The sequence below is a fragment of the Symphalangus syndactylus genome, chromosome 6 (genome assembly GCF_028878055.3).
Source record: "Symphalangus syndactylus isolate Jambi chromosome 6, NHGRI_mSymSyn1-v2.1_pri, whole genome shotgun sequence".
NCBI classification, from domain to species: Eukaryota; Metazoa; Chordata; class Mammalia; order Primates; family Hylobatidae; genus Symphalangus; species Symphalangus syndactylus.
Genome location: NC_072428.2, coordinates 140,001,451 through 140,011,501, shown reverse-complemented (window position 1 = coordinate 140,011,501; position 10,051 = coordinate 140,001,451). Strand labels below are relative to the sequence as shown.

Here is a 10,051-nt window from a genome sequence, read left to right as displayed (position 1 = left end):
TTTCTTTGCCTCATCTGCAGCATTAACCTGAATGCAAGGGTAAGAATAATTGAGTGTTTGTTACACTGATAATAACCACTGCAGTTAGAGATTTTTTCCTATTAAACCTGAATGTACTTTCTCTTGGGAGGTATGTGTGGCTTTTTGTTCAAATATTTGCTTACAGACAGTTGTAATACAATAGGTGAGAGGCAGAAGCTGTCTTACTCTGAGTGATTATTTCTAAAGGAATCACACATTTCATTGTGTGGTGCTTCTCTTATCTTTGAGCCTTTGCTAACTTTTGTTAAATGTACAATCTAAACTTATTTGTGCTTTGGGGAAATAAGGAAGAAATGTGTATCCTATTTTGGACAAAATGATTTACGGCATGGAGAAGCCAATTTCAAGATGGCAGAACACGGAAAGTTGGCATAAGTCACATGTGACCTCTAGGACATACTGGTAGAACATGAAAACATGCTTTCAGGATTTCTAGAAATTATTAGGTGAGGAGAGCCCAGTAGAAAAGTAGAAAAGGGATAGGAACTTCAACTATTGCTATCTCTATATTAAAGGGAATTTTTACACCAACAAAACCACACAGGTCTCAGAAATCTTGGTTACACATAATTTCCATCAGCACATAATGAAGATCCAAGGAAGTTGTGGTCTTTGGCTGATAAATGGGTTGAGATTGTGGCTCAAATCTTCTAGGAAAAGGGGGAAGGAGGGATGTCATGAGGGTAGAAAAAGTCTAGCTCCAAAATAATCTTGAACTTTTACCATAAAGTGAAATTCATCCCTGTATTATTAGAAGTAGCAGTAGTATTTTCCAAGACAAAACAGGTTCCAATTCTGCACAAATATGAGATAATTGAAAAGTTTTATTATAAACACAATAAGCAAAAAATTCAATGCAGTGGGGGCAGAAGTGTGTGGATGATGTGCCAAACAATAAGTATTCAAAGTGTTGAGTGAGGGAGGTGAGGTTGCAACTATCTTTCTCCAGAAAAGAAGAGAACTAGGTATTCATCAAATTGGTTAAATTGAGGTTGGTCAAAGAGTTTCTACAGATACAGCTGAATATACTAAACATTGCTCTATTATCTATTGAATTGCTGTCTTTCACTCTTTCAGCATTTGGGGATCATTATTTAGTTGAATTTGTAGAGATTGATTTTCCAGACAGGTCTGTGTTCTTTAATGAACAAATGATAAGAAACAGTTTGACTCCTTAAATGACAATGGAATTAAATAAATTGACACTCATCTAGAAATAATTCTACAATCGTCTCCAAGATTACCTACTGCAAACAAAGAATTGATCTTTCTTTCTAACAAACCACATGGGTAAGATGATCAATGTGACTCTGAAAGCAAGAATAAGTGAGTGGAAGCTACAAGGGGAGGTCATCTGCTAACATAGAAAGAATCTAGAAGAAAAGATTTTATTAGAGGTAACATGATATAGCTTGGAGCCATCTTCTTTGGTCTCTTGCATCATTTTCTCTGTATGTGTAAGGAAGAATTCACAAGGTAGCAAGCACCAATACTTTCTGCTTTGGAGTTTCACAAATTGAAAATTTGTCCCTCTCTCGTTAAGTCAATCAAACATCTGCCAATGGCTAGTGGTGGTCCTTAGTTATGAGTGCCTGAGAGACAGAAACTAGAGCACTCTGACTATGCTAAATAAGTAAGCATGGGGCAAAGTTGCCAGAGAATCTGCAGAAAATACAGGCAGATTTTCATTAAGTTTAATCTTCCGCGAACAGACGTGAGAAAATAAAGGAAGCAATCTCTAATGCTGTCTTGATTAATTCAAGTATCCCATCCTGACTCTCCACTTGCATTCTTGCCTGTTGCTGCCTTACAGCATAGACAGCCTCCTGTTCTGCTAGTTTCTTCTCCATTTGCACCTTTCTCTTTCCCTGCTCCACTTTATCTTCCAGCTTTCTGATTTTCTCTTCATACTCCTCTCTTATCCGTGCTTTCTCTCTCTCCAGCTCCACTCTGTAGAGTTCTTGCATTGCTTGTGTTTGCTTCTGGATCTCCTCCTCGGCCCGTTGGTACATCCTATTAGTGTAGCAGCCTCCCTCGTTCTCCCTCACCACGCGCTGGATCAGGACCAGTAACTGCGCCCTCTGGGCCTCCTGCTCAGCGCCTGTTGCCCTGTTGTTGAACGCACAATAGCGGTCACCAAAAATGCCCATCAAGTCTTGAATGTCTCCTGGAGCTTCCCTTAAGTAGTCATGCAAATTGATGTCATCTAAGTCATCTTTCCTGGTGAATATGAGAATCATGAATCTTCTAGCCCTCTCTCCAAACATTTTCAGGATCTTCTCTGTGGCCTTGTGCTCTTCCTCAGTGTAACGGCCCAGTGGAACCACCAGAAGCACAGCATGAGGCCCTGGGGAGGTCAGAAGAAGGCAGCGAGTAATCTCCTTGGACGTGTCAGCACTGGGCACCTCGGTGTCGAAAATGCCTGGTGTGTCAACCACGACAAGTTCTGTTTTCTTCCATGAGCTGCTGCGTTTCTCACACTTCTTGGTAATGGATTTTGCTGCGATGCCAGAATGAAACATTTTCTGGCCAAGGATGCTGTTTCCTGTTGCACTTTTTCCTACTCCAGTTTTACCCACTAACACAATTCTCAATTGGGAATTTCTGGGCTCTTGCCTTCCAGGCCCTGGGACATCAAGAAATAAAAAAGCCATGCTGTTAGAATCTACCTCTAATAGATTCCCCTGCAGAGTCCTCACCCCCAGTGCCCTCCTCTGTTACTGGCTGTGGGGGCTTCTCCTGATGTTACTGCTGCACTCAGAGAGTCCTGTGGGCCTGATGCTCATTTTGCAGTACTTGGGCAACTGGCCCTTCCCTTAATCTCCTATCTTCAGTCTTGCTTTTTAGGATTCCTTTGAGCTTCTTAGTCTGATCTTTTGTAGCTATGTAGCCCAGAGGAAGAAATAAAATGATTTCAGAAGAGAACTATGAGCTGCCAATAATATCTGTTTGTTTCTTTCTTTTTTCTTTTTTTCTTTTTGAGACAGAGTTTCACTCTTATTGCCCAGGCTGAAGTGCAGTGGCATGATCTCGGCTCACTACAACCTCTGCCTCCCGGGTTCAAGTGATTCTTCTGCCTCAACCTCCCAAGTAGCTGAGATTACAGCTATGCACCACCACACCCGGATAATTTTTGTATTTTTAGTAGAGACGGGGTTTCGCCATGTTGGTCAGGCTGGTCTCAAACTGCTGACCTCAGATGATCCACCTGCCTCAGCCTCCCAAAGTGCTGGGATTACGGGCATGAGCCACTGCACCCAGCCAGCTGTTTCTTTCTAAATAAGGTCGTACAGGGGGTAACCCAAGATTTGACTTTAGCGTATCTGTAGTGGAGATTTATTTTCCCAATTTATATTCAAAATGAAGTATTTCTTCTTCCCATTAAGAAGCCAGGGAAGTGGGTTATACAACTCATCATTATTCTTAAAATACAGCTTCCCATGTTTGATAACCAGAATTCTGGGATGAAAGAAGCATATTTCTGAAAGTGATATGACTGAGAACACTGCATACAGGAAGGCTAAGATTATCTAAGGAAAAACGTGGGCTGGCGTTCACATTTTTAGTTAGCATCACAGCGGGAGGCTCTGTCCTAAGGATATCCTGAGGGCATTTTTTGGCCATAGGGAAGGAAGTAGGAGAATCATGGGAGGCAAAATGACAAAGCACCAAAGGCCAGCTCCAACACTGTAACAGTTAGTCAGTGTTGACAGCGTATGGGTGGCAATCCATAGAGGAGATTGTAAATGTAGCCACAATCTATTCCCATCCCTGGATGCATGCCTCTGGGATGTAGATTTGCAGTTCCTCCCATCAAGATGCTATCTGTCTCTTCAACTGTTGAAACTGGGTGGGCCTTATGACTTGCTCTGGACAGTAGGACAGTAGAAAGCCTGGTGCAAGCAGAGACTCCCCAAAAGTGCTTATGCGCTGTGGCTTGCCTTTTCTTTCTGCTCCTCCTGCAACTGCCTTAAAATGAAGCCTGGACTAGCCTTCTTGATGACAACAACAAGGCCCAGTTATCCCTATTACCCTTGCTGTCTAAGAGCCTGCTAACTACCAGACATGTCCATAAGGCTATCCAAGACCACTCAGCTGCATACCAGGCACTAGTTCACCCCAGGTGCATGAACGAGTGCCTGAGATGAGCCAAGCTGGTCCAGACCCAAGAACGGCCCAGTGAACCCACAGAATTAAGAACCAACTAAATGGCTGATGTTTTAAGCTATGAAACTTTGGGATAGTTTATTAAACCAGCAACATCTCAACTGATATAGTCAATTTCTATGGATAAGGAAGAAAATGTAGGATCATGTGATACACTGAATGAGCCAGCCAGTTTAATTTGTTGGTTATAGCGAGACCACCAGGAGCTGGGAAATTAGGCGCCAGGGTGAGGGATCAATTACTCCTGCATACCTCATTCCCAGTTCTCCTCCAGGCTGAAGAAAGGGGCAGAAAAACAATCAGAGAGGCTACAACCAGCTGTTCTGGTGTGTCCATGCTGCAGGAAGCAGGAGGTAAGAAACTGTGCCGAGCCCTGGGTCAGTCAGAGGATATTTAATCTCTCTTCTGCTTAGCTGCTACAGCCACACCATGGGCAGAAAGTGCAGAGGGTCAAGAAAGATGAAAGAGCAGGTCAAATGAGGAGAAAATGAGAAAGGAGGTCAGAAATATTTTTCTCCTGCTCAAATGGGGACTGGGTGGCAAGGCAGGAGAACCCCCACCCCTATTCCCCCCCATATCCCCCACCCCCACTTGCTAATCTCCCTGCAGCCTGGTCTGGGGAGCACTGAACGCCCTCTCACCATAACTGGCCCCTGGTGTGCTGGGGTTGAAGCTCACACTGCCGTACTGGGCTGCCATTGTCACTTGAACTCCTGTAGATCGAGAAACATAACCATGTCATTTTAGGGAAATGAAAGCAACTAGAATCCCTGACTGCCTGTAGTCAACAACTTTCTTTTTGCCATGAGCTTGCTACACTGATTTCTCCTGCTCCATTTCCCAAAAGTCTCCTCAACCCTCCATTTTCAGTTTCATTTTCAGATTATTCCTTTTTCTTTACACAAACGTAAATGCTTCCAGTGCTTCCTCACACTGGTTCTGGCCCCCTCCCCCCTCTATCTACAGATTCGTGGCTTGGATGCCTTTATGTGAGGTCTGTATCCAACACCCTCCTCAGAGTTCCAAACTTTTATATCTCACTCGGCTTAAAAAAGTTCCAAACTTTTGTATCTCACTCCATTTGGCTATTTCGTGGGCATCCCAAACAGAACCTGGCCAAAATTAAGCCCTGACCTCCACATCCTGTCTGCCTTCCTGGCTCCCCCCTCAGCAGATGGCACCAACATCTAGCCCCGTGGCTCCTGCAGAACCTTGGGGTCATCTACAACTCTTTTATCCTCTCTCTCTCATTAGCCCATCACCAAATCCTATTGATTCTACTTCCAAAAAACTCAAAATTACCCATTTCTCTCCATCTTTGTGCTAATACAACCCACTGTCAATTGTATGCAACTTAACAGGCTTCTAATTGATCATCTCCACTTCAATCCCTTTTCTACTCTACAATCAGATGTTATTTTAAAACTAAAATTTGATATTTTTTCTTGTTTAAATTTCCTAGTGGCTTACTATTGGTTTCAAACCAACTGAAGTCCTCAGAATGGTCCGTAGGCCCTGCGTGATCAGCTCTCTCCTCTCTCCTATGTGTGAGCCACACTACCCTCAATGTCCTGGAAATCTTCTAGGCTCCTTCCACCTTCAAGGCCTTTGCAGTTATCATTCCTTCTCTCTGGAGCACTCACCCTCCAACCTAGTGCCCAGCTTGTTCCTGCTCAACCCACAGACCTTGGCTCTCCAGAGAGTCTTCCCCAACACCACTGTCTAGCAGCAACACCCTCTGTTATGATCCACTGAACTCCAGAGGGTTCTTACAGAATATGTATTACTTTAGGAAGTTAGTTGTTTGATTTTTTTACTGTCTCCTCTTATACTACAAGCTTTGTGATGGGAGAACCACATATGTCTTGTATTTCTCTATTCCCTGGGGACAATCACAATACTGGGCAAAGAATGGTTATCAATCATTGTTTGTTAAATAAATAAATGGATAATCTCCCTGCTTCTTGCCTTTGATTGATCATTATGTCCAGCCCACATCTGATCTGTGAAAATGACAATCCATTCCTTTATTAATTAATATGTAGTATTATAGAAACATGGTATTAATTTTAAATGTTGTATTTCATTGCTACCTACAAACATTTTGCAATGGAGAAAGATATTTGAAGAACTCTTATTGGAGCAGACTTTGACCAAAACAGGCAGAAAATGGTAGTTGTTAAAGACAGAGTCACCTCATAGGAAGCCAACAAATATGAAACACTGTGAAAAGCCAGACATTTCTTTTGAAAGAATGACTATTTCTTTATCCTTCAAGAATAGGGTATAGGAAACAGCTTCTTGTAAACAAGAGAAATCATAGAATTTTTAAAAATTGGCTTTGGTGGCTGGTGTTAGGAGAGAGGATAGGACACCAGCAACAAGAAAACAATACTGTGACATTCTGGGTTTTTGTGACATTCTCTGGGTGTTTCTTCATATCCTCCTTCTAGCACGTGGGCTCTTTAATGCTGCTCTGCTGTTGCTAACTCAGAGGCAAAGCCAGGAGACTGTGCTTCTGTAGGTGCTGGCCTCAGGTGCTGAGTTCTCCTCTCTGTGCCTAAGGAACAAGCACCCATCAGAACCCAGCTTCTCCTGAACTGTAGAGAGTCACACCAGGTGGCATCTCCCTCCTCCCACCCGCTAAAAGGGAGCTCAATGCCAAGTAAACCCAGGACTGTCCCTGAGGAGGCAGTTTCCCTAACGTGCAGCTCCGAGCACACAGTTAACCCTGTAACAAGACCTCAGACTGCAGAGCCTCCAATCCTGACCTGGGTACAGTCTTTGTGGGGCCGCATATGGAGCTGTGCCTCTTACACACCCCAACGGTCTTCTTCCCACCAGCTCCCCCAGAGCTAATCCTGTCCGCTCACCCAACTTTATCCCTGGAAGAATCAAAGTTTCTATATAAATTCCACAACCAGCGAAAGGAAACATTTATTTGTAAAGCAAGTATCCTCTGAGCAGCAACCCCTGAAAGAGGCATTAATTTGTAGGGCTCAGCCTTCAAAACAGATTACAACCTAAAATTAGCAAAGACAGGAAACAGGAACCAACGAGAATATCGTCTGAAAACATGTTTACCAGACGATTTAAAATACAGGTCGCTCCTCACCAAAATCGCATATTTGTCCCGACCCCCACCACGCACACCCTTATTCCCTTACCTGGAAAATCAGGATCTTGCACCCCTCTCTGATTTGGCACACAATACTAAGCCAGGACGTTGAGAAAGAGGAAAAGAGAGGAAGTGAGGGGAGGAGCTGTCCAGATTTACTTGTGCAAGGGACCTGCCCACCTGATCATCAGCAGCTCTAATAGAACTTTCTGCAGGGATGGGGTTGTTCTGTGCTGTCCAAGATGGCGACCCTTAGCCACATGTGGCTACTGAGCACTTGAACTATGACGAGTGTGATTGCAGTTCTGAATTTTAAATTTTATTTTGTTTCAATTTATTTAAAGTTAAATAGCTACTCCATTGTCAGAATTCTAAAAGGCGAAGTCAGGCAGAAAAACTTGCACCAGGCATTTTCCCCAGAAGGAAAGAAGGAATATTCAGCTTGGTATGCCTGGTGGCTCCCATACTGAACCTTGCAAAGGCTCTGCAGTGAGACAAAAAACATGGGTCATGCTGTGACATTCTGGAAGAAACTGCTGGGCCAAAACCAGAGAGTCACCAGTTATTCTGAAAGACCCTTGAGCCCCTGAACCCCTGCCCAGCACAACAGGCCTCCCAGCTGAGCTGCCATACCCCTTTCTCCCAGTGCCACAGGTATGTCCTCTGAGTCCACAGTGTGTCCTGTATCTCCAGGGTATGTCCATGAGTCATCTGCTAGAAGCAAAAGAGAGTAAATGACTTTCACTGGACTGACTAGGATGGGCCCAAATTCACCTCCTGAGATGGTCCTGGAACCACTGAAGTGTTGTAAACACTGACATCTGACACTACTTACCACTAAAATGGAAACTTTGAGAGTATTGTAATGGGGTCCCAGCTCACTGGTATAACCAATTATTTTTCCATTATAAAAGGGGTCTCAATTTACCATTATACCCCGCAGCTGAGACCTTATTTAGAATTACATAGCACTTTAATAATTATAAAATTGCTAATAATTCTAAAGAGAACTGTAAGAGACAAGACATACATTTCTTTGAGGATAGAATGTGATTGGCCCTGGGTATACAAGCACAGGATGGCTACCCTAAAAAGCAGAACAAGGCAATGGAATATATTTTGCACCAACAGTAAGGATACTTTACATTCCAGAACAACATGACTTAAATAACAAAGACCACTTGATCCCTTGGTTTGACAGGCAAACAAAGGCAAGTCCAAAAGAACAGGCAGCATGAGAAAGCATCTCCGTGATTCTGAACTGGGATACCTAAAAAGACTAGGATTATATTTTGTTTCTGAAGCCTAAACCTGGCTAGAAGGTATATATTATTCTATTTAATTACAGAAATTGATGCAAAATATAGTATTTATTTTCAGTACTATTAAAGCACTGGATCATTACTTAGGGAATCTTTATTTGGGTTATAGGGATCACTGCAGTAGGAAAGTTCTCTGTTAGGGACTACATTTGCAGTGAGCACCAGGTTTCATCTAAATGCTTTAACAATAAAGCAATGTGTAGACAAAAATGTCTACGTTAAAGATCCAGAAATGACAACAATCTGAAAACACTCATTTGTGATACCACATTAAAAATTTAGAAAAGGAACAGCAAATTGAACCTAAAGTAAGGAGGATGAAGGAAATACTAAAGGGAAAAAATCTTGAAACAGAAAAAAAAAATAGAGAAAACCAATAAAATCAAACATGAATTCTTTGGAAATAATTAATAAAATTGATAAGCCTCTATCTACATAAATCAAGAAAAGGGGCAAAACATACAGTCTATAAGTTACTAATGTCAGGAATGGGAACGAGATCATGCAGGCATTAAAGGGGTCACGCCTGATCACCTCAACATCTAGCTCCAGTTTAAAAAAGGGGGAGAATCAGGAGGTTATATATGCTAACCTCCAAAAACATATGAAAGAGACAGTTCAACCTACTGCACCCTCAGGGGAAGCTCCGGAATGGCCACCCCCGCCTAAGCCTTGTGAACTGCGGGCATGGGAGCCTGAGATGCCCTTTGCGGAGCCTGTTGTTGCACAACCTGCCGTTAACTATGGTAAAATTCAGACTCAGCCACCAGTTAATTACGGTAAAATTCAGGCTTGTCCACCTGTTAATTATCCCAAAGGGATGCTTCAGGCTCCTCCCAACATTAGATATGGGACAATTCAGGCTTCCATTCATCAGGCACGAGAAAGTGGGGACTTGGATGCTTGGCAGTTTCCGGTGACTGTCATACCAGATAAGCAGCCTGGACATGCTCAGGCACACTGGGAGCCATTCCCCTTTAAAATATTAAAAGACTTAAAGCAAGCAATTAGACAATGTGGGCCAAATTCTCCTTATGTTCATTCCCTGTTACAATGTGTAGCTTACCACCAGCACTAATGACTGAGGAAAAAATACAAGAAGCTCAGGTCAATAGGATTGATTCAAGTTTACTATTACAGTTCATTGTGTTCCCTACTCTCCATTAACCTACAGGGGTTATTGCTCAGAGTGAGGACTTAGTTGGATGGTCTTTAAAAACCAGATTCGACAGGCTTTTATTAACTCTGTTAATTGGCAAGTAAATTTGTTGGCAAGTTAATTGGCAAGCTGAATTCATAGGAAGCCTTAACAATCATTATCCAAAAAATAGGATTTTTTGGTTTTTAAAATTAACTACACGGGTTCTGCCAAAAATCACCCGTAACGCTCCCTTAGAAGGAG

General features: G+C 42.7%; 1 protein-coding gene across 5 annotated transcripts; it reads right to left on the bottom strand.

Annotated features, from left to right (window-relative positions):
• Nucleotides 1–848: 848 nt before the first annotated feature.
• On the bottom strand, nt 849–7,588 carry GIMAP4 (GTPase, IMAP family member 4). 5 transcript variants are annotated; one of them, XM_063642349.1, is made up of 4 exons: nt 7,377–7,495; nt 5,680–6,769; nt 4,851–4,922; nt 849–2,668 (listed from the first exon to the last, which is right to left on the bottom strand). In XM_063642349.1, the coding sequence occupies exons 3-4, from the start codon at nt 4,906–4,908 to the stop codon at nt 1,737–1,739; spliced, it is 990 nt and encodes a 329-aa protein (XP_063498419.1). In that variant the 5' UTR covers nt 4,909–4,922; nt 5,680–6,769; nt 7,377–7,495; the 3' UTR covers nt 849–1,736. The 5 variants fall into 5 exon arrangements, with proteins under 5 accessions (XP_063498419.1, XP_063498421.1, XP_055140481.1 ...); XM_063642351.1 differs by lacking the exon at nt 5,680–6,769 and adding an exon at nt 4,462–4,625 and having other exon boundaries at nt 7,377–7,490; XM_055284506.2 differs by lacking the exon at nt 5,680–6,769 and having other exon boundaries at nt 7,377–7,588.
• Between the last annotated feature and the right edge of the window lie 2,463 nt (nt 7,589–10,051).